Consider the following 24,728-nt stretch of genomic DNA (forward strand, 5'->3'; position numbering starts at 1 on the left):
TGGTTATCTGAGGATGGTTTTATATCCAGGTTCTCAGTTCTGTTCCATTGGTCTATGTCTCTGTTCTTATGCCAGTAGCATGCTGTTTTAGTTACTATAGCCTTATAGTATAGATTGAAATCTGGCAAATTCATGCCTCCCAATTTGTTCTTTTTGCTTAAGATTGCTTTTCTATATGGGTTCTTCTCTGGTTCCATATGAAGCAAAGAATTAATAATTCTTTTGAAAAGCAGAAGACTTTAGCTTTATGTATCCCAGCTTATTGAATTTTTCTCTTCTCTCCCTGAATCACATTGACCTTCTTTCAGTTCCTTCTACATGCCATGCTCAAGCCTACTGCAAAGCCTTTTCATGAGCTATTCCCTCTGTTTAGAATGCTCTCTTCATGCTTGTTCACCCAGTTAACTCTTACTCATCCCTTGAATTCAGTTTAATGCCACTTGCTCAGGAAAGGCATTCCCTGACAGACCACACATAGATTTCCCTGGGTTTCTCTGTTACACACTCATAACAATCACTTTCTTCTGTCAAAGAATTTATCTCTGTTTAAAACTAAGTTAATTTGGGGAAGTACGTTTATTTTACTATCTAGTTTTACTTTATATATAATGTATGGGATGTATTAAACATACAATTATTTTCTCAGTGAATATTCATTGGGTAATGAGTGAATTAATGAAGAATATAGGGTTCACAGATAAACTCAAGTACATATAAAAATTCAGAGCATAAAAATGGGTTGGTATCGATCAGTAGAAGAAAGATGAATTTTTTTAAATGAATGGCGTAAGTCAACTATGAACTATTTGTAAAAAGTAAAAATACTAAAGCATAAGTCCTAATGCACCTCTTACATTAAAATAAATTCCAAATAGATGAAGCAAAGGCAAAAATGAAGCCATAATGGTACACAACACAAAATCTTTACAGCAAAGCAAAATACAAAAATAAAATAAGTTTTTTGTTATCTTGATGTATATAAACAGATCAGAAAAACCAGACTACATGGAGGAAAAGAATGATAGATTTTATGTAAATTTAAATTTTACTTAAGACATGTTTCTAAAATTGCATGTAACATGTGTCACAAAGAGTAAATGTGTTTAGTATACAAATAATTTTTCCAAACAATGAGCACGAAGTCATTACCTTAATAGGAAAATGGAAAACTGTCATGAACAAGCAATTCACAAAATAAGGAAATGGTCAATGGACATATGGAAAGATACCTTTCAGGAAGGAAATTTAGCAGGCTCCATCAAAGTGGAAAATGTGCATACCTTTTACTCAGCATTCTCATTTTAAAGATTAACCCTAAAGATATAATCTCAGAAGTAGAACAAGTTGTGTGCCCATAAATGTTTGTCGCTGAAGTATTTAGAGTAGCAAAAATTTTGCAATGTCCTAAATGTCCATCAATAGAAAATGATTACATAAATTCTGGTAATACATAAAATTTATTATTAATATTATTATTTACTCACCACACTTGTAATTTTGCACACAATGAGATTATTTGATTCATTATATCTCTCTGCCCATAGATGGTAGAATTCATGAGATTAAGGGCTTCAACATTGCCTCCAGCAACTAGCTCATTTCCCAGTAGATACTCAATACATACTTGTTGAACAAACAAATGGATTGAGGCCTTTCTTTATCTTAATAGGCTGGAAGTGATGGGGAGAGTATTGGAAACTGTCCCTTTTGCCAACGCCTTTTCATGATCCTCTGGCTTAAAGGAGTTAAATTCAATGTGACTACTGTTGACATGACCAGGTAAGAGAAATCAGAACATGTTAAATGTTGGTGTTTTATAGTGTGGACTTTACCTAGAGGCCTAATTCTGCTTATTTTTAATAATCATAGAAAGCCTGAAGAGCTGAAGGACTTAGCCCCAGGTACCAATCCTCCCTTCCTGGTATACAACAAGGAGTTGAAAACAGACTTCATTAAAATTGAGGAGTTTCTAGAGCAGACCCTGACTCCTCCAAGGTACAGCATTTTACAAGATACTATTTTGCTTAAGATAATCTATTTTATTGGCCTATTTATTATAAATTGAGAATTCTTAATTTTAGTGCTTTGGGATTTCTGGACCTACATGTCAAATGACACACATGAATAAACCTCCCCCTCCAACTTCAAATACACAAAGATAATAGATATAATATTTCAAATGATTTTTTGAAATGCATAGCATATTTTAAAACAAGAAAGTAAATTCTTTGGGATCTAGAAATAAAGAAGGATACACAGTGGGATGAGAGTGAGGGAATTGGTTACTAGCACTGCATAACTCATGAGGACTGGTCAGTACTGGGCCTTAACACCACTGATGGAATGAGGGCATAATATACCCATCACGAGGGCCAGAGGCTAGGAAATAGATCTCAAGCAGCTAGCCAGAGGCCAGAACTACATTGTCTATACTTGAATGACAACTGCATATCTTTGCCCACCCAGGATAGGGTCTAGAAACAAGAGGAATGCTATATTAATTTTCTACTGCTGTGTAACAAATTACCACAATTTTATTGTCTTAAAAACACTCATTATCTCAGTTTCCATTGATCAGGAGTATGGGCATGGCCTACTGTTTCAGGAAAATCCAGGCTGGTATAAAAACCACCCTCCAAACTGAGATAGTGCTGAGAGACCAAAGAATGACTCAGACAAGTCCAGCTTGGAAAGTTAAATGAGTTTGTTAGAGGTTACTTACACAGAGCACTCACTCTCAGACTGCACAGGATCTCTCCAGATAATAAAATCCACAGAATCTACCTGTTCTGTTGCCATAAATCCCTTTTTAGTGAGTGATGCAGAGCTCTTTCATTGCATCTTCCCATGTTCACATATAAAACAGATTAAGCATGTGCAGTACAATCATCGTGTACCTTCATATAACACATTATGTAAATGATAATATAATTCTCTATTAGATGAGGATTTTAGTGTTACAATTAGCTAAAGGTTACTATAGAACAGTTAAAGCACTTAGGGCTGGTTTAAGTCAGTCACATCAAGGAAGTGCTAAGGCACATCTCTTGTGCCTTGTAGTTAACTCTGGTATTTTCCTACTCTATTTTATAACAATTTTTTGAGTACTCTCAGTTAACACAGTGTTCCTTCCTGTGTGGTGGGAAACTTGTATTTTTCCCTCACCTACTAGGGTACTCTGCTCAGGGTTTCACAAAGCTGCAATCAAGGTGTCAGTCAGCGATGCAGTTCCCATCTGAGGCCTACAGTAGTCTTCTGTGTTCATTCAAGTTTTTGGCAAAATTAAGTTCCTTGAAAGTATATGACTGAGGTCTCAAGTTACTGGCTAGCTGTTGGTTGGTGTCAGCTTTCAGTTCTGAGAGGCCACCCCTTTTCATAGGCAGTTTATAAAATGACTATTTGCTCTCTTCTCCTGAAATCAGCAGGATAATGTCTCTCTGATGCTTCACCCTCTTTTAAGGGCTCACTTGATTAGGTTACACCCACCCAAAATAATCTCTCATTTGATTAACTCCAAGTCAACTAATTAGCAACTAATCATAGACATGATATCCCATCATTTCATAGGGCTCATCCACATTAGGGTAGGGTATTAAATAGGACATGTACACTAGAGGGTGAGAATCTTGGAAGTCATTTTAGAATTCTGTCTACCACACCCGCCTATGGCCAGGAACAAAAGCAGAGTCCTTCAAGTGAGATGGGGTCTCAGGGATACATTCTTCATTCTTAATATTTTGTAATTTCCATTCTTTCTTTTTGGCCCATGGATTATTTTATTTACTCTATATTCATGAAGTTTTTCATTTTCTTTTTTTTTAATTCCAAAAGCATGGGGGATGTCTATTTCTTTGGGATTGATTTCTAATTCTCTTCCATGATGTTTAGAGAATCCCATATTGATTAAAATCACACTGCTATAATATTCTTTTAGTTATAACTTGCCTAGTATATAACATTCTAGACCTTTATTTTCAGTCTATCTGAAACACTTATTTTAAGCATGTCCCTTGTGCCTAACATATAGCAAAGCAAATTGCTGATGGGGGACAGAGAAACCACAGACCTTTTGGTGAAGACTTTGAGGTTCTTAAGCACATGGCCTGTTTTCTCATCATAATATTTGCCAAATTCTGAGGCTGCTCAGAGTGAGACAGAAGAAACTCTAAACAGAAAACCTCTGAAAAAGAGTAACAGGCTTTCTACAGTCTCCTGAAACAAAAATTTGAGTTTAGTACTGTCCAGGGTGATGGTTCCATGAAGAATATTTCAGGCACTCATGTAAAAATTCCAGAGGACCAGAGATGAACCAGATGTGGACTAAGCCTTTCCAGACTCTAACACAGCCTTGACTCACCCTCTGATTTATTTAAGGTGATCTCTAATTTCCAAGCAAATCAGTATATGCACCCCCTCTAGAAGAAGATAATTTTGAGCCTCTATAATTTTTAAGCATGCTTGTCTTTCAGTAAAAATAACTAGAAATAACAAAATACAAGACCATATAATGGAAAAATAAGAGTGAAAAAAGATAATAGAAATAAACCAGCAAGTGATCCAGATAGTGGAGTTAGCTAAAAAGTATTTTTACATAACTATGATTGATATGTTCAAGAAAATAGAGGAAAACGTGGAGAAAATGAATGTAAAGATAGAGACTTAGGCCAGGCACAGTGGATCATGCCTGTATTCCTAACACTTTGGTAGGCCAAAATGGAAGAATTGCTTGAACTCAGGAGTTGAAGACCAGCCTGGGCAACATAGTGAGACCCTGTCTCTATAAGACAGAGACTTTCACTAAAGAATTAGAATACATTTTTAAAAGAATGAATGAAATTATATAACTTAAAAACAAAATATCTGGATTTAAGAATTGATTACATGTGTTTAGCAGCAGATGAGATGCAGCATAAGAGATGCAGAGTCAACTGACAAATAAGTATATAGGAAATATCCAAACTGGTACAAAGAGAGGAAAAATAAATAAAAATACATAAATGAGCATTAGAGACATGTGGAATTCAGGGAAAGGTTCAACATATGTATATAATAGAGCCCCAGAATGAGAGAAGAAAAAGAATGGGAAAAAAACAAATGCTTGAAGAGGTAATTTTTATCAAAAATTGATGAAAAACAACTACTCACAATTTCAAGGTCTATGAACTCCAAACAGGAAAAATTCAAAGAAAAGCATGAGAAGATACATCTCAGTAAGACTTCTGCAAACCATAAACAAAGACTAAATTTTTAAAAGAAATTAGAGAACAAAGACACTTTCCTGTAAAGAAGCAACAATAAGACCAACATGTGAGCTCTCCATAGAAAGAAAATGGAAGCCAAAATACAATGTAATTATTTCCTAAAGTGCTGAAAGAAAATAGTTGCCAACTTAGAATTATAGTAAAAAAAAACCTTCAAAAAATAATGGCAAAAGAAAGATGTTTCAGACAAAGAAAACCTAATAGGGTTTATTGATGGCACCGATACATTAACAGATATACTTAAGGGAGTTCTTCACAAAGAAGAAAAATGATCCCAGATGGAACTATAGAATTGGATTAAGTAACGAAGAGCAACAGGAAAAGTAAATATGTTGGTAAATATAAATTAATATTAATTGAATACAGCCTGTTAAAAATAGTAACAGTAATGTCTTGTGAGGCTTAAAGTGTATGTAGACTAAATATGCAAAAGATAGCAGGGTGGTAAAGAGAATTAAATATTTCTAAATTTCTAGCATGATCAAGGAGAGGGTAAGAGTAATAATTTATATTAGACTATAATAAGTGAAATATGAATTTTGTAATGTCTAAGGTAACCATTAAAAAATAATAAAAGAATGTATAAATAGATGTTAATAGAGGTAAAATGTAAAACTTAAAAGTATTTGGGCACCTGGCACCAAGATCTTGGTTTATATGTCTATTGAGAGAATCATATGGTTTTTGTTTTTACTTCTCTATATTGGTGAATTATATTTATAGATTTGTGTATGTTGAACCATCATCCCTGCATCTCTGGGATGAAGCCCACTTGGTAGTGATGGATTATTATTTTTTTTATAAGCACTTGAATTCAGTTTGCAAGGATTTTACTGAGAATTTTTGCATCAATATTCATAAGGAATATTGGTCTATAGTTTTCTTTTTTTGTTATTGTTGCGTCCTTTCCTGGTTTTGGTATCAGGGTGATGGTGGCTCCTTAAAACATGTTGGGGAGGATTCCTTCCTTCTTGATGTTGTGGAATAATTTCTGCAGGATAAGCACCAGTTCTTCTTTGTAGGTCTGGTACAATTAGGATGTGAAACCATCTAGTCAGGGACATTTTTTTAGGAAGGTTTTTTATTGCTGCTTCAATTCTGATACTGGAAATTGGTCTGTTCAAAAATTCTATTTCTTCCTGATTGAACCTAGAAAGAATGTGTGTTTTTAAGAATTTGTCCATTTTCTCCATTTTTTTCTTTTTTTTTATTGTGACATAATATTCTTTTTTTTTCAGCTTATTATGGGGGTACAAAAGTTCAGGTTATGTATATTGCCCAGGCCCCTCCCTCCCCCCGAGTCAGAGCTTCAAGCGTGTCCATTCCCCAGACAGTACCCATCACACTCATTATGTAGGTATACACCCATCTCCTCCCCCCACCCCCCATATCTGTCCGACACCCAATTGGTGTTATTCCCAAATGTGCACTTAGGTGATGATGATCAGGGAAACCAATTTGCTGGTGAATACATGTGGTGCTTATTTTTCCATTCTTGGGATACTTCACTTAATAGAATAGGTTCCAACTCTCTCCAGGAGAACAAAAGAGATTCTATGTCACCGTTATTTCTTATAGCTGAGTAATACTCCATGGTATACATATACCATATTTTACTAATCTACTCATGTATTATTTTTGAGTTTATGTGTGTAGAGATTTTTATGGTACTCATATAATGTTCATACTATTCGTTCAAATATTTTGTATTTCCATGGTATCAGTTGTAATTTCTCCTTTTTCATTCATGATTGAGCTTATTACAGTCCTTTCTTTTCTGCTTCTGGTTAATCTAGCAAGAGGCATGTCAATTTTGTTTATTTTTTTCAAAGAACCAAAGTTTTGTTTTATTAATCTTCCATATAGTTTTTTTTTATTATTGATTTAATTTAGTTCTGCTCTGATCTTGGTTATTTCTTTTCTTCTGGTGGGTTGGGGTTAAATTCAGCACCCTTTTATGATAAGAATGCTTAAAAAATAGACATAGACAGGACTTACCTAAAAATGATAAAAGCGGTATATTACAACCCCACAGCCAAAATCATACTGAATGGAGAAAAATTGAAAGCATTCCTGATTAGAAGTGGAAACAGACAAGGTTTCCCTCTATCACCACTTCTAAAAAAATTCAGCAAAGTCTCAGGTTACAAAATCAATGTACACAAATCAGTACCATTCACATACGCCAACAACAGTCAAGCTGAGAACCAAATCAAAGACTTAATACCCTTCACAATAGCAACAAACAAAATAAAATACCTAGGAATATATTTAACTAAGGAGGTGAAAGACCTCTACAGGGATAACTACAAAACACTGAGGAAGGAAATAGCAGAGGACGTAAACAGGTGGAAAACCATAACATGCTCATGGGTCAGCAGAATCAATATCATTAAAATGTCTATACTACCCAAAGTGATCTAAAGATTCAATGCAATCCCTATTAAAATACCAGCATCATTTTTCACATATCTAGAACAAATAATTATATGATTTATATGGAACCAGAGAATACCCCACATAGCCAAAGCAATCTTAAGCAAAAAGAACAAATTGGGAGATATCAATTTACCAGACTTCAAGCTATACTACAAGGTTATAGTCACCAAAACAGCATTGTTGGCACAATAACAGAGATATAGACCAATGGAACAGAACTGAGAACCCAGATATAAAACCATCCTCATATTGCCATCTGATCTTTGACACAGCACACAAAAATTTACACAGGGGAAAAGAATCCCTACTCAATAAATGGTGCTTGGAAAATTGGATAGCCACAGGTACAAGACTGAAAAACAGGATTCACACCTCTCATGTCTCAAAAAAATCACCTCACGATGGATAACAGACTGAAACCTAAGGCATGAAACTATAAGAATTCTAGAAGAAAATGTTGGAAAAACGTTAATAGACATCAGCCTAGGGAAAGAATTCACGAAGAAGACCCCAAAGGCAATCACAGCAACAACAAAAATAAATAAATGGGACCTGATCAAATTAAAAAGCTTCTGCACAGCCAAGTAAACATTCATTAGAGTGGATAGACCACGTACATAGTGGGAGAAAATATTTGCATGCTATACATCTGGCAAGCTGATGACTAGAATCTATATAGAACTCAGGAAAATCAGCAAGAAAAAAATCAAAGAACCCTATTAAAAAGTGGGCAAAATACATGAACAGAAACTTTAAAAGAAGATGGACTAATGGCCAACAAACATGAAAAAAAATGCTCAATATCTCTAATCCTTAGGGAAATTCGAATCAAAACGACAATGAGATATTACTTCACTCCAATGAGAATAGCTTTTATCAAGAACTACCAAAACAACAGATGCTGGTATGGATGTGGAGAGATAGGAATACTCATGCACTGCTGGTAGGACTGCAAACTAGTACAACCTCTATGGAAATTAGTATGGAGACACATCAAAGAACTAAAAGTAGAATTACCATTTGATCCAGCAATCCCACTACTGGGTAGTTGCCCAAAGGAAAACAAGACATTCTATAAAAAACACACCTGCACTCTAATATTTATAGCAGCACAAGTTACAATTGCAAAGATGTGGAAACAGCCCAGGTACCCATCAATATATGCATGGATTAATAATACACACACACACACACACACACACACTCTCACACCATGGAGTATTTCTCAGCCATAAAAATGATAAACTAGTACCTCTTGTATTATCCTGGATAGAGCTGGAGCCAATTCTTCTAAGTGAAGTATCACAAGAATGGAAAAACACACACCACAAGTACTCACCATTAAATTGGCACTAATCAATCAACACTATTGTGCACATATGTGAAGTAACATTCATAGGATGTCAGGCAGGTGGGAGCAGGAGGAGAGGATGGGTAAACTCACACCTAAAGAATGCAGTGCATGCTGTCTGGGGAATGGGCACACATGTAGCTCTGACTCAGGCGGTGCAAAGGCGATTTATGTAACCAAAGCCTTTGTACCTCTCATAATATTCTGAAATTTAAAAAATACTATATGGTATACTTGAAATTTTTTAAGGGGGTAGATCTTCTACCCTGTTATACACACAAACGCACACACACACACACACACATGCACACACCCCAAAATGATAACTATGTGAGGTGAGGGATATGTTTACAACCATGAGTATCGTAATCATTTCATGATGGATACATATGTCAATACATCACATTGTACACTACAAATGTATGCTATTTTTATTTATCAATTATACAGTAGTAAAGCTGAATGGTGAATTTAGAAAAAAAAATTTTAAAGAAGTCTTAGAAAGGGGAAATAATTTTAGAAATTTCTCCAGAGAAGATACAGAAATGGCCAAAAGTACATGTAAAGATGATTAATATTAGTCGTTAGGGAAATGTAAACAAAACTACTTCCATTCTAATTTGGATGCTTTTTATTCCTTTTTTCTTTCAGAATATTATGGGGGTACAAACGTTTTAGTTACATATATTGCTTTTTGTACACCTTGTGTCAATGTTATAAGTGTGCCCATCACGAGATAGTGTGTGTTGTACGCATTAGGTGTACATTTACCAAACCCGTCCCCCCCAACACCTGCTTGATTTCCATTGAGTTTTACTTCCATATGTTCACATAAGTGTTGATTGATTAGTTCCAGTTTAATAGTGAGTACGTATAGTGTTTGGTTTTCCATTCATGCAATACTTCACTTAGAAGAATGGTCCCCGGTTCCATCCAGGTTGTTACAAAAGGTATTAGTTCCCCATTTGTTATGGCTGAGTAGCACTCCATGGTATACATATGCCACATTTTATTAATCCACTCAACTATTGATTGGCACTTGGGTTGATTCCACATCTTTGTGATTGTGAATTGTGCTTCACTAAACATACTAGTACAAGTGTCTTTTTAATAAAATGACATTTTTTACCTCAGATAAATGCCCAATAATGGGATTTTTGGATCAAATGGTAGGTCTACTTTTAGTTCTTTGAAGTATCTCCACACTACTTCCCCCAGAGGTTGTACCAGTTTGTAGTCTCACTTCAAGTGTATAAATGTTCCTTTCTCTCTGCATCCACACCAGCATCTCTTGTTTTGGGAATTTTTGATAAAAGCTATTCTCACTGGAGTTGGGTAATATTTCCCTGTGGTTTTTATTTGCATTTCCTTGATGATTAATAATATTGAGCATTTTTGCATGTGTTTATTGATCATTAGTCTTTCTTCCCTTGAAAAGCTTCTGTTCATGTCTTTTGCCCACTTTTTAATGGGGTTGCTTGATTTTTTTTCTTGTGGTTTTGCTTGAGTTTCTTATAGTGTCAGATTATTAGGCCTTTATGGGATGTATAGCATGGAAATATTTTCTCCCATTCTGTAGGTTGTCTGTTTGCTCAATTGATTGTTTCCTTGTCTGTGCAGAAGCTTTTTAATTTGATCAAGTCCCATTTATATATTTTTGTTGTTGCTGTGATTGTCTTTGGGTCTTCAGAAACTCTTTGCCTAGCCTGATATCTATAAGAGTTTTTCCAATATTTTCTTCTAGAATTCTTATAGTTTCATGCCTTAAGTTAAAGTCTGTTATCCATAGTGAATAAATTTTTTGTGAGTAGTGAGAGGTGCAGATCCTGTTTCAGTCTTTTTTGTGTGGCTATCCAATTTTCCCAGCACCATTTATTGAATAGGCATTATTTTCCCTACTGTATGTTTTTGTATGATTTTTAAAAGATCAGATGACAATATGAGCATGGTTTTATATTGGGGTTCTCAGTACTCTTCCATTGGTCTATGTCTCTATTCTTGTGCCAGTACCATGCTGTTTTGGTTACTATAGTCTTGTATTATAGCTTGAAGTCTGGCAAATTGATGCCTCCCAATTTGTTCTTTTTGCTTAAGATTGTTTTGGCTATATCAAGGGTCATTTTAACAATGTTGATTCTGCTGATCCATGAGCATGATAGACTTTTCCATTTGTTTACATCCTCTGCAGTTTATCCTCAGTGTTTCATAGTTCTCCCTGTGGAGGTCTTTCAACTCCTTGGTTAAATATATTACTAGGTATTTTATTTTCTTTGTTGCTAAGGTGAAATACCTTTGTGAAAGGTATTATTGAGTCTTTGATTTGATTCACAGATTGACTGTTGTTGGTGTATAAGAATGCTACTGATTTGTGTACCTTGATTTTGTAACCTGAGACTGCTGAATTTATTTATCAGCTCCATTTGTCTCTTCACAGAATCCTTGGGGATTTCTAGATATAAGATCATATCATCAGTAAACAGTGATAATTTGACCTCTTCTGCACCTATTTGGATACCCTTGATTTGCTTCTTTTCCTGATTATTCTGGCTAGCATTTCCAGCACTTTGTTGAAGAGAAGTGGTGATAGTGGGCAACCTTGTCTGTTTGCAGTTCTAACGGGGAATACTGTCAATTTTTCTGATTCAGTATGATGTTGCCTGTGGGTTTGTTATATATGGCTTTTATCATTTTGAGATAAGTCCTGTTTCTGCCTATTTTTTTCAAAGTTCTTATCATAAAAGGGTGCTGGATTTTGTCAAATGCTTTTTCTGCATCTATTGAGGGATCCTATCATCTTTGTTTTAGTTTTTACTTATGTGGTGGATCACATTTATAGATTTGTGTATGTTGAACCATTTTTGCATAGCTGGGATGAAGCCCACTTGGTCATGGTGTATTATTTTTTTGATGAGCAGCTGAATTCTGTTTGCTAGAATTTTATTGAGAATTTTTGTGTCTGTACTCATAAGGGTTATTGGTCTGTAATTTTCTTTTTTTTGTTGAGTCCTTTCCTGGCTTTGGTATCAAGGTGATATTGGCATCATAGAATAAGTTGGGGAGAATTCTTTTCTTCTTGATGTTAGGGAATCATTTCTGCATAATAGGTACCAGCTCTTCATTGTAGGTCTGATAAAATTGGGGTGTGAAACCATCTGGTTCAGGAATTTTTTTGTTGGAAAGTTTTTTATTGCTTCTTCAATTTCAGTACTTGATATTGGTCTGTTAAGGAGTTTTATTTCTTCTTGAGTGAGCCTAGGGAAGTTATGTGTTTCTAATAATTTGTCCATTTCCTCCACATTTTCAAGTTTATGTGCATAGAGATTTTTATAGTATTTGGAGATGATATTTTTTATGGCTATGGTATCAGTTTTATTTTCTCCTTTTGTGTTCCTGATTGAGCCTATTTGGGTATTTTCTTTTCTTCTTTTGCTCAATCTAGTAAGAGATCAGTCACTTTTGTTTATCTTTTCAGAGAACCAACATTTCATTTCACTAATCTTCTTTATAGTTCTTTTATTCTCTGTTTCATTTAGTTCTGCTCTGATCTTGGTTATTTCTTTTCTTCTGCTGGGTTTGGAATTGGTTTGCTCTGTCTTTTCCATTTCCTTGAGATGACTCATTAGATTGTTGGTTTGTGATCATTCTGTATTTTTGTGGGTTTTTTTTGTTTGTTTGTTTTTATTTCAGCTTATCATCATGGGGGTACAAAAGTTCAGCATTCTGTCTTTTGGATGTAGGCATTTATGGCTATGACTTTTCCTCTCAGGAATGCTTTAGCAATCTCCCACAGATTTTGATAACTTGTGTCCCCTTTATCATTTAGTTCAAAGAATCTTTTTATTTCCATCTTAATTTTCTCCTTGACCTGAATATCATTCAGCAGTAGGCTGTTTAGTTTTTGTGACTTTGTGTAGATCTGAGTGTTTCTGTTGGAGTTGATTTCTAATTTTATTTCACTGTGGTCCAAGAAAATACATGGTATATTTCTCTTTTTTTAATTTTTTGAGGCATGGGTTGTGTCCTAGGATGTGATCAATCTTAGAGAATGTCCCATGAGCTGATGAGAAGAACATATATTCGGTGGTTTTGGGGTGGAATGTTCTGTAAATGTCTGTTAGGCCCATTTATTCTACCATTCTGTCTAAGCCCATAGTTTCATTGTTTATTTTCTGTTTGGAGGATCTGTCATGTTCTTTCAGAGGGGTTGAAGTCCCTGGCTATTCCAGTGCTGATGTTTTTCAATTTTTTCAGACCCAATAGGGTTTGCCTTATGACTCTGGGTGCAGCTGTGTTATGTTCATCAATGTTAAAGTTGTTGTGTTTTCTTGTTGAAATTTTCTCTTTACCATTATATAATGACCATCTTTGTCTTTTATTACTTTTATTGATTTGAAGACTATGTTATCTGATTTGAGAACTGCCACACCACCTTTCTTTTGGTTTCCATTTGCATGGAATATTGTTTTCCATCCCTGCTCAGACTTCAGTTTGAATGAGTCCTTATAGGTTAGATGTATTTCCTGAAGACAGCAGATACTTGGATTGTATTTTTTTTTGTCCATTCAGGTAGCCTATGTCTCTTCAGTGGGGAGTTCAAGCCATTCACATTTATTGAAAGAATTGATAAGTGGGGTAATTTCTGTTCATACAGTTGAGTAGAACTTTTTTGCTTTGTTTTATCTCTTGAGCCATTGTAGTATCTGGGTGTTGATCTTTAGATTTTCTGTGATTTTTTCACTGGTGGCTGTCTATTGTGCTGATCCATATATAATGCAGTTCTGAGTACTTCGTGTAAGGTAGGTCTTGACTTGACAACCTCCCTAGTGTTTGCTTGTCTGAGAATGTCTTTATGTCCCCCTCATATACTAAACTTAGTTTTACAGGATATAAAATTCTAGGCTGGCCATTATTTTCTTTTTGTGAGACTGAGAATGTCAACCCAATCCCTTCTGGATTGTAAGCTCTCAGTTGAGAAGACTGCAGTTAATCTGACAGGTTTTTCTTTGTAAGTTACCTAATGCTTTCACCTTACGGCTCATATGAGTGCCTCTTTCATGATTATTTTGACCAGTCAGAGGACTATGTGTCATGGTATTTGCCTCTTTGTGATGAATCTCTCAGTAGTACTTTGAGCTTCTTGTACCTGGATATCTAGATTTCTAGCAAGACCTGGGACATTTTCCTCAATTATTCCCTCAAATACTTTTTCCAACCCTTGTGTATTTTCTTCTTCACCCTCAGGGATGCCTATGATTCTTATGTTAGGCCTTTAATAATCCCATATTTCTTGTTGGCTTTGTTCATTCCTCTTATTTCTCTGCTTTATCTCTGTGACTGACTTGTTTAATCAGAAGGTGTTGTCTTCAAACTCTGATGTTTTTTTCTTCTGCCTGATCTTACTTATCCTTAAGGCTTTCCACTGTGTTTTGTATTTCCTGAAGGAATTTTTCATTTCCAGAAATTCTCTTTCATTTTTCTTTAGTATTTCAATTTCTTTAGTGAATTTTTCATTCATTTCCTGCTGGTTTTTGTGGTTTCTTTGTGTTGGGTTTCTATTTTCTCTTGTATTTAATCAAGCTTCCTTACAATCCATGTTTGAAATTCTTCATTTGTCATTTCCATATTCTGATCTTGGTTGGTATCCATTTCTAGAGAACTAAAGTTCCCTTTTGGGAGTGCCCTTTCCCTCTGATTCTTGATACTTCTGGAGTTCTTTTGCCGATTCCTTCTCATCTGGAGAAGCTGTTGCTTCTTATTTTTGGATTTTCTTTTGTTTAGATGATGGCATGCCTAGTTTAATCTCTGAGACCATAGGTGGTGCTTGTGAGTGAGAATTACTCACACCCTGTATAATTGAGTCAGTAAATGCTGTAAAGGGTGTGCAAATTGACCTCCCTGTCAGTAGGTGGCACTTGCCAGAAGAAACAAGCTGCAGTGTTTTTGGTTCCTGTGACCAGTGGCTCAGAAGGACCACTCAAATGCCCCAGGTGGTGAGTGGGGCCCTGGAACTTCCAGGTGAGTCCCTGGAACTTCCAGGTGAGTCCTTAATCTCCACCATAGCAGAGTTGGATGGGGGACTGAGGCTAGGCAGAGCTGGGCCGGGTGAACTTACCCTTAAGCTCCATAAAACCTGGCAAGGTATCTGCTTCAGCTGGGGTCAAAGATTCCCTCCCCACCTCTGGCTAACACTGCCAGGGAAGGGGTGAATCAGCCCCACTCAACCAGTAAGTGTGCCTGTGGAAGGGTGTCTGTCTGAGACCCTCAGTGAGGCAGTCTGGAGTGGGTCTTACTCCTTTCCACCTTCCCCTATTCTGCAGTTTGTCCTGTGCCTCTGCTGGCTGGCAGGACCTCATGCCAGCCCAGCTCCCCTACAACTGTGATGCAGACCGGGATATTCCCTGCCCAGGATCCCAGGCTGAACTGGGAGTGTGGCCTTCCTGTGGGAAGAGGGGTGACCCAGAAGCACACTGCAGTGATGACCCACACTGCACTCTCCCTCCTGATCTGCCTATGTGGGCACCCATGCCTCCCGAGAGTAACTCACAAATATCTGCTCTGTGCCCCTGTGCCCCTGTGCAACAAGATCAAGACCTAGGGTACAGGATCTGGACTATGGGCTTGTCCTTGGGGCCCCAGAGATCAATCTCTGACCATGCCATGGAGAAATATGCTGGTCCTGAGTTGCCCATGGGGTGCCAAGCAGGTTCAATGTCCCTCTGCCTCAGGGCATGACCCACTCTGATGGGGTCACTAGGCAAGCAACACCAGGGAGGGCCAGCAGGCAGGGAGTTCACAGCCTGAGCACCACTCACTCTGCTGCAGGACCCCAAAGGTAAAGGTCTGAGCCCTACTCTCTGTGAAAGCCTCCGTGTTGTGGCTCAATTGTTTCTCTTGGCAGCCATGGCGGGGAGGTGAAGCGGAGGAAAAGAGTCTGTACAGAGGAATGCTAGCACTCTGGTTATGTCCATCCCTCTCTCCAGGAGGCAGTCCACCAAGAATGACTGGGCTCTGGAGTCATGCAGATCACCTGGCACCCACTGGACCCTTGTGGCTCCTGCAGCCTGAGCTGGAGTTGGGAAATATTTGTGTGGGACCAAGCAAGGTGAAACCTGAGTAATTGAAGTCCCCTGGGCATGGTGGGTAGAGAAGTAATATGGTGCCTGCTGTCCAGGCTCAGGTCTGTGGGGCAGGAAGTGCCCCATGGGGGCTCAAAGCCTGGTACCCTGTCCACAAGAAGATCCCAGCTCACTGGCAGCAGCAGTCTCTGGGCTCATGTGTGTAGAAGGTCTCTCCAGGAGCTCGGGAACCCTACAAATGTCAGGGATGTGAGGGAGGGAGAAACAAACTGCTCCACTTACCCTTTTCACTGGTCTCCAAGCCTCTCAGGGGTTTATCTCTGCTGATAACCTTTCTCCTTCCAGTTCTTCTCTGCAACTTATTCCTGTGGAGTCTCCTGAAGGTTCTGGCACCCTTCCTTCAGACCCCCATCTGATCTGTTTGTCCATCTGTTCATTTTTTCTCTTTCATCTAAGGTTCTCCTTCTTACTGAGACACTCTGGCTGGTGGTGTCTCTGGTCCACCATCTTGGAGCCACTCCTCAAAGCCTTTTACTTCTTTCTCTTGCTAATTGCTCTGGCTAGGACTTCCAGTAATGTATTAAATAGAAATTGAGAGAGTGGACATCCATGTATTGTTTCTAAGAGAAAAATCTTTCAGCTTTTCACCTTTGAATACACTGTTAGCCATGGGTTTGTCATATATAGACTTTATTGTGTTGATAAATATTCCTGTGATGCCTAAATTGTTGAAAGTTTTTATCATGATAAAATGTTGGATTTTGTTGGATGCCTTTTCTGCATCTATTGAGATGATCACATGGTTTATGTCCTTCATTCTGTTAATGTGGTAAATCACATTTATTTATTTACATATGTTGAAACATTCTTGGATCCCAGGGTCAAACTCCACTTAATCACAATGACTGGATAATGTGCTGTTGAATTTGGTTTTCTGGTATTTTGTTGAGGATTTTTGCATTAATGTTCATCAGGGATATTGGCCTGTAATTTTTTGTGTGTGTCATCTTTCTGTGGCTTTTGTGAAGATAATGCTGGCCTTGCAAAATACAGTTTTTTGAAATAGTTTTAAAATAATTGGTATTAGTCCTTCTTTAAATATTTGGTAGAATTCAGCAGTGAAATCACTATGTCCTAGGCTTTTCTTTGGTGGGAGATTTTATTGGTGATTCAATCTTCTTACTCATTATTGGTCTCTTCAGATTTTCTATTTCTTTATGATTTGGTTTTGGTAAGTTGTATGTGTACAGGAATTTATCCATTTTATCTAGGTAATCCAAGAATAATTATTGGTGTATAATTATTCATAGTACTCTCTTACAATCCTTTGTATTTCTGTGATATCAACTTTAATGTCTCTTCTTTAATTCTGGTCTTGAGTCTTCCTTTTTTATCTATTCTAGCTAAATTTATTGTAAATTTTATTTATTTTTTTAAATACTGACTCAGTTTAGTTAATGTTTTCTATTGTTTACTAGGCTTTATTTCATTTATTTCCACTTGATCTTTATTATTTCCTTCCTTCTACTAACTTTGGGTTTAGCTTGTTCTTCTTTTTCTAGTTCCTTGAGACATAACAGTAGGTTGTTTGAGATCTTTCACCTTTTTTTGATGTAGGGCTTTATTGCTATAAACTTTCCTCTTAGAATTGTTTTTATTGCATCCCACAAATTTTATGTTTTGTGTCCATTTTATTTTGTGTCAAGATATATATAAATATTCCTTTTAATTTCTTGTATCACCCATTAGTTGTTTAGGAGCATGTTGTTTAATTTTCATGCATTTGTAATTTTCCAAAATTTCTCCTGTTATTGGTTTCTAGTTTCATACCATTGTGATTGGAAATGATAATTGATATGGTGTTAATCTTCTTAAATTTTTTAAGATTTGTTTTGTGGCCTAACATATAATCTATCCTGAAGAATTTTTTTTCTGTGAACTTGAAAATAATGTGTATTCTGCTGATGTTGGCTAGAATGTTCTGCATATTTCTCCTAGTCTCTTTGCTTTAAGTGTAGTTTAAGTCCAATGTTTACTTCTTTAAAATTTTCTTTAAGTTTTTATTTTAAAAAGAATTAACAAATGTAAAGAAAAGTTGCAGGAATAAAAATAGTACATAAAAAACCCATACAGACTTTACCCATATCCACTTATTGCTAACATTTGCCTCATTTACATTATCACTTTTCCCCTTCTATTTATATTTTCTCCCTGGCCCATTTGAGAATAATTTCCATGTATCATGAATTATTAACCCTAAGTACTCCAGTGTGTTTACTTGAAAATGAGCATATTCTATTACTTAAAGTACAATTATCAACTTTGATAAAATATGTCACATAGTTTTTGTTTTTAATTCTGTTTGTGTGGTGAATCACATTTATTGATTTGCATATGTTGAACCATCCCTGCCTCTCTGGGGTGAAGCCCACTCAGTCATGATGGATAATTTTTTTTTATGAGCAGCTGAATTCAGTTTGCTAGGATTTTATTGAGAATTTTTACATCTATATTCATAAGGGATATTGGCTTATAGTTTTCTTTTTTTGTTGTTTCCTTTTCTGGTTTGGGTATCAGGGTGATACTGAAATTGTAGAATGAGTTAGAGAGGATTCCCTCCTTCTCAAAGTTATGGAACAGTTTCAGTAGGATAAATGCCAGTTCTTTGTAGGACTGGTAGAATTTGGCTGTGAATCCTTCTGGTCCTGGGATTTTTTGTGCTGGGAGATTTTTATTATTGTTTCAATCTCACTACTTGTTATTGGTCTGCTAAAGATTTCTATTTTTTCTTGTTTCAGGCTTGGGAGTTTATGTGTTTCCAAACATTTATACATTTCCTCTACATTTTCTAGTTTGTGTGCACAGAAGTTTTCAAAGTAGTCTTTGATGATATTTTGTATTTCTGTGGTATCAGTTGTAATATCTCCTTTTCCATTTCTGATTCAGATTTGAATCCTTTCTCCTCTATTCTTGATTAATCTAGCTAGTGATCTATTGATTTTGTTTATCTTTTCAAAGAACCAACTCTTGGTTTTTTGATCCTTTGTATTTTGTTAGTTTCAATTTCATTTAGTTTTGCTCTTAGTTTTGTCATTTATTTCTTCTGCTAGCTTTGGGTTTGGTTTGTTCTTCTTTTTCTAGTTCCCTGAGGTCTAAAAATAGGTTGTTAATTTGTGACTTTTCTGTCTTTTTGACGTAGTCATTTAGTGCTATGAACTTCCCTCTTAGCACTGCTTTTGCGAGACCCCAGAAGTTTTGGTAGCTTGTGTCACCTTTGTCATTCAATTAGAAAAAAATTTAATTTCTGTCTTATTTTCATTGACCCAAGGATCATTCAGCAGCAGGTTGTTTAATTCCCATGTATTTGTGTAGCTTTGAGAATTCCTCTAGTACTCGATTTCTAGTATTATTCCATTCTGTTCTTAGAAAGTACATATGTAATTTTGATTTTTTTAATTTTCTGTGACTTGTTTCTAAACATAATATCTATCTTGAAAAATGTTCCATATGATGAGAAGAATGAATATTTTGCAGTATTTGGGTATAATGTTCTGTAAATGTCTATTAGGTCCACTTGCTCAAGAATCATATTTTAGTTCAGTGTTTCTTTCTTGATCTTCTGCCCCAATGATCTGTCTAGTTCTGTCAGTGGAGTGCTGAAGTTCCTGAATATTAAGATATTGCTATTTATTCCTTTCCTTTAGTCTAGTAGTATTTCTTTTCTAAATCTGGGAGCTCTGGTGTTAGATGCATACATATTTAGGATTGTTATATCTTCTTGTTGAATCAATTCCTTTATCATTATATAATGACCATCTTTGTCTTTTTTTTACTATTGATTTGACATCTATTTTACTGATATATGTATAGCTACTCCTATTCACTTTTGGTTTCCATTCGTGTGGAATAATTTTTCCACTCCTTTACTTTGAATCTATGAGAATCTTTAAGAGCTAAATGGATTTCTTGGAGACAGCATATATTTGGGTTGTGAGTTTTTTTAAATCCTTATTGCCAATCTATATTTTTCAAGTGGAGCATTTAGACTATTAACATTAAATGTTAATATTGATATGGGAGATACCACTCTTCATGTTCATTGCTACCTAGTTGGTTTGTTTTCTCACTTGTGTTACTGCTTTATACAAGCTTAGTTTTTACTTTTGGTTGGTTTTACACTAGTGGGTTTTGATTGTTCCATTCAATGTATAGAGCACTTTTAAGGATTTCTTGTAGGGCAGGTCTAGTGGTGACAAATTCCCTCAATGTTTGCTTGTCTGGGAAAGACTTTATTTCTCCTTCATTTATGAAACTGAGTTTTGAAGAATACAAAATTCTTGGCTGACAATATTCTGTTTAAGAATACTAAAGATGGGACCCCATCCCTTTTGGCTTGTAAAGTTTCCTCTGAGAAGTCTGCTGTTAGTCTGATGGGTTTTCCTTTGTAAGTTACTTGATGCTTTCATCTCATAGTTTACAGGATTTACTCCTTCACTTTGACTTTGCCCAGTCTGATGACTATGTGCCTTGGAGATGTCCTGTTTGCAATGAAACTTCCAGGAGTTCAATGATCTTCCTTTATCTGGGTGTCTAAATCTTTAGCAAGACCAGGGAAATTTTCCTCCATTATTCCCTCAAGTAGGTTTTCCATGCTTTTTTGGTTTTTCTTCTTCTCCCTCAGGGATACCTATAATTCTTATGTTCAGTCATCTTAAATAGCCCTGTAATTCTTAAAGACTTGTTCATTCTTCTTGATTCTTTTTTCTTCATTTTTGAATGACTGGGTTGACTCAAAAGCCAGTCTTCAAGCTGTGAAATTCTTTATTCTGCTTGGTCTAGTATGTTGTTAAAACTTTCCATTGCATTTTGTACTTCCCTAAATGATTCTTTCAATTCAGAAGTTCTGGTTTTTTTTTTAAGCTATCCATCTCTTTATTGAATTTTTCATTCATGTCTTAAATTTTTTTGTGTTTCTTCATGTTGGTTTCCAAATTTCTCATTAATCCCCTTGAGCTTACTTTCAATCCATATTTTGAATTCCACATCCAAGATTTCAAAAATTTCTTTTTGGCTGGAGTCCATTGCTGGAGAGCTAGTGTGATCCTTGGTGGGTGTTGAAACAGCCTGCTTTTTCGTATTGTCAGAGTTCTTATGCTGGTTCCTTCTCACTGGAACCTCTTCCCTCAGCTCAAAACAAAGAGCTTTGCGGTTCACCTGTTCTTGTCCAGGAACTCTAATGCTCAGTGTAGAGAGGGAGAGGTATGCTGCCTTCTGACTCATGCAGATAGGTACCCACTGTGGCACTGTTGGCAATTTGGGTCAGTTGGACCTCAGACTCCTGGGAGAGTGCTCAGGTGCCAGTGGTGGTGAACTAGCTTAGGTATGCCCTAGTTCTTAGGTCCCTGGATGGCATAATTGAATCCTAGGGGACCAGACCAAGATTGAGCTGGCAAAATTGCTCTCAAGCCTCTCTGGGTTCAGGTGCTTGCTGTAATAGTGAAGGGTGGGATGCTCCCCTCCAGAAGAATGCTCAATCAGGAGAAGGGTGGATGCACTATGACAGGAGTTGTGGGCCCCTCCTGACAAGACTAGCAAAGGTGGGCATCTGGGGGACACACAAGCTGCTCACACCTCCCTTTCTCAGCAATGACAGTGATCTCTTTCCTTTATGGGAACAAAAGTTCTCAGATTTCCAGCTCCCACCTTGAAAAAGCTGCAGCAGAGTTGGTGGAATCACCTCAAACCACAGTGTGTAGGGTTACCAGACTATGTGTGGTCTGTGGCTGAAATACTCCAATGTGGGGAGTTGCCTCCAGAGAGGGTAGGCTCCTCACAAAAGAGACAGGCAGCTTGCAGCTCTGGGAGAGCAATGCCAGCCCTGCCCATCCTCAGAGGAGGCAGTAGCTTTTGTCCTTGAGACACACAAAAGCACTTGCTGCTTCTTCTTAGTAGGAAGGGGTGAGGCCCAAGCTCCATGGAAGCTTGGGTGTGATAAGTGCTCTGTCAGTGGGGCAGCTGTTCCCAAGTGCCCTGACTTAATGGTCCCCTGTTGAACACTCACCAGTCTTGAGTAGAAACAGCCTTTCAGCTGTGGCTGCCCTTGTGTCAGTGGGTGATATGGAGGGGGTAGGAGGTGAAGGCCCTAAATAGTGGGGAGTGTCTCCACTGGGAGGGGTGAAGACAACTGTGAATCACAAGCCAGGGACTCTCTGGTGCAGGAGAGTGTGTATTCCACCTTCCTCTGTCCTCATAAGCATTCATGACATTTCCCAGTCCCCTTAGGGCATTCTGCCCCATGGGTCAGAACACTAGGAATACTGCTACTCTCCTGTGTCTCCCCCTGTTCCTTTGTGGTTGCCACAGTCCAAGCAAGTGCTGGGGAATATTTGTGTGAAATCCAGTGACAGGAAGACTGAAGGTCTGTGACTTTCCTGGCTGGACAGAGGCACCTGGCATGTGTACAGGTAATATGGTACCTACCATCTCAGCTCAGGTCCCATGGTGAGGGGAAGCAACCTGCAGCCTGGTGCTCTGTTCCCAAAAAAACTATCAGTTCAAGAATGGCAGCAGTGCCTGTGTTCTTCAAGGAAAAAGGGTTCTCTGACAGATTGGGATCTGGCAGACCACCACAGGTGTGAGGGGAGGAAAAGTAAACACTCTCACCCACCCATTCCACTGGGCTCCAAATCCTTCAAGGGTCCATCTCCACCAAAATTTTGCTCTTTCTTGTTCTACCCTGCCACTTCTTCCTGTGGGATCTTTGGTAAGGGTAGGTTATGGCTCTTTTCCCTCAGTATTTCACCTGGGAGAGGATTTCTTACCTGAAACTTCTTCCTCTGTTTGGGACAATCTGGTGATTGATGTCTCTAGCCAGCCATTTTGCCCCCTCCCCTGAAATTCTCTAATGTTTCTTCATTGATTTTCTATCTGTAGGTCTAGTGGGGTATTGAAGTACCCTACTATTATGGTATTGCAGTCTATCTTTCCCTCCAAATCTATTAATATTTGTCTTATATATTTAGATGTTCCAATGTTGGTTGTATGTATGTTTACAATTGTTAAATGCTCGTGATTAATTGAACCCTTTTATTATTGGTAATGAATTTCTTTGTCTTTTTTAACAGTTTTTTGACTTAAAATCTATTTTATCTGATATAGTATAGCCAGTCCTGATTTCTTTTGTTTCCATTTTGCATAGGATATATTTTTCCATCCCTTGACTTTGAATAAGTAAGTGTGTGTCCTTAAAGGTGAAGTCATCTCTTGTAGGAAACATATATTAATAGTTGGGTCTTGTTTTTTATCCATTCAGCCACTCTTTATCTCTCTATTAGAGAATTTCATCCATTTACATTCAAGGCAATTAGTGATAGGTAAATATTTACTACTTCCACTTTGTTAATTGTTTTCTGGTTGTTTTGTAGATCCTTTGTTCTTCTCTTGCTGTCTTTCTTAGTGATTAGATTATTTTCTCTAGTGGTATGCTTTGATTGCTTACTTTTTATCTTTTTCATATCTACTGTAGGTTTTTGCTTTGTGATTACCATAAGGCTTACATAAAACATCTTATAGTTATATCAGGCTATTTTAAACTATTAACAACTTAACTTTGTTTTTTGTTTTATTTTGAGACAGAGTCTCACTCTGTTGCCCTGGGTAGAGTGCAGTGGCATCATCATGGCTCACTGCAACCTCAAAATCCTGGGCTCAAGTGATCCTCCTGCCTCAGCCTCATGAGTAGCTGGGAATACAGGCATATGCCACAACACCCAGCAAATTTTTCTATTTTTAGTGAAGACGGGGTCTTGCTCTTGCTCAGGTTGGTTCTGAACTCCTGAGCTCAAGCAATCCTCCCTTCTCAGCCTCCCAGAGTGCTAGGATTACAGGCATGAACCACCATGCCGGGCCAACACCTTAACTTTGATCTCATATAAAAACTCTACAGTTTTACTCCCTCCCCCTTGCCTTTTATGTCTTTGATGTCACAATTTACATCTTTTATATTGTATATCCCTTAACAAATTATTGTACCTATAATTTTTAATAGTTTTGTCTTTTAACTATCATACTAAATTTATAAATGATATACACACCACCTTTACAGTATTAGAATATTATGAATTTGACTATGTACTTGCTATTACCAGTGAGTTTTCTACTTTCATGTGTTTTTGTGTTACTATTAGCATTGTTTTCTTTTAGCTTGAAGAACTCCCTTTAGTATTTCTTGTAAAACAAGTATGGTGGTGATGAACTCCTTCAGCTTTTGTTTATCTGGCAAACAAAAGGCTTTATCTTTCCTTCATTTATGAAGGACAACTTTGCCAGGTAAAGTTTCCTTGGTTGACAGTTTTTTTTCTTCAGAACTTTGACTGTATCATTGCACTCTCTCCTGGCCTGTAAGGTTTCTGCTGAAAAACCTGCTGATAACTCTACTGATGTTCCCTTGTATGTGATATGTTTCTTTTCTCTTGCTGCTTTCAGAATCCTCTCTTTGTTTTTGATTTTTGACAGTTTGGATATATGTCTTGGTGTAGTCTCATTGGGATTAAACTGATTGGAGAACTTTGAGCTTGTTTCCCTGGATATTTAAATCTTTCC

General features: G+C 37.0%; 1 protein-coding gene across 1 annotated transcript in view; it reads left to right on the plus strand.

The window, feature by feature from the left end:
- The window catches only part of CLIC2 (chloride intracellular channel 2), a 37,211-nt gene that overhangs the window by 6,514 nt on the left and 5,969 nt on the right, over positions 1–24,728 (plus strand). The window contains exons 2-3 of the mRNA XM_069463866.1: positions 1,670–1,779; positions 1,870–1,995. Of these exons, the coding sequence (XP_069319967.1) occupies positions 1,670–1,779; positions 1,870–1,995 (236 nt within the window). The remainder of the gene's footprint in view (positions 1–1,669; positions 1,780–1,869; positions 1,996–24,728) is intronic.

This window comes from Eulemur rufifrons, chromosome 30 (genome assembly GCF_041146395.1).
Source record: "Eulemur rufifrons isolate Redbay chromosome 30, OSU_ERuf_1, whole genome shotgun sequence".
Taxonomy (NCBI): domain Eukaryota; kingdom Metazoa; phylum Chordata; class Mammalia; order Primates; family Lemuridae; genus Eulemur; species Eulemur rufifrons.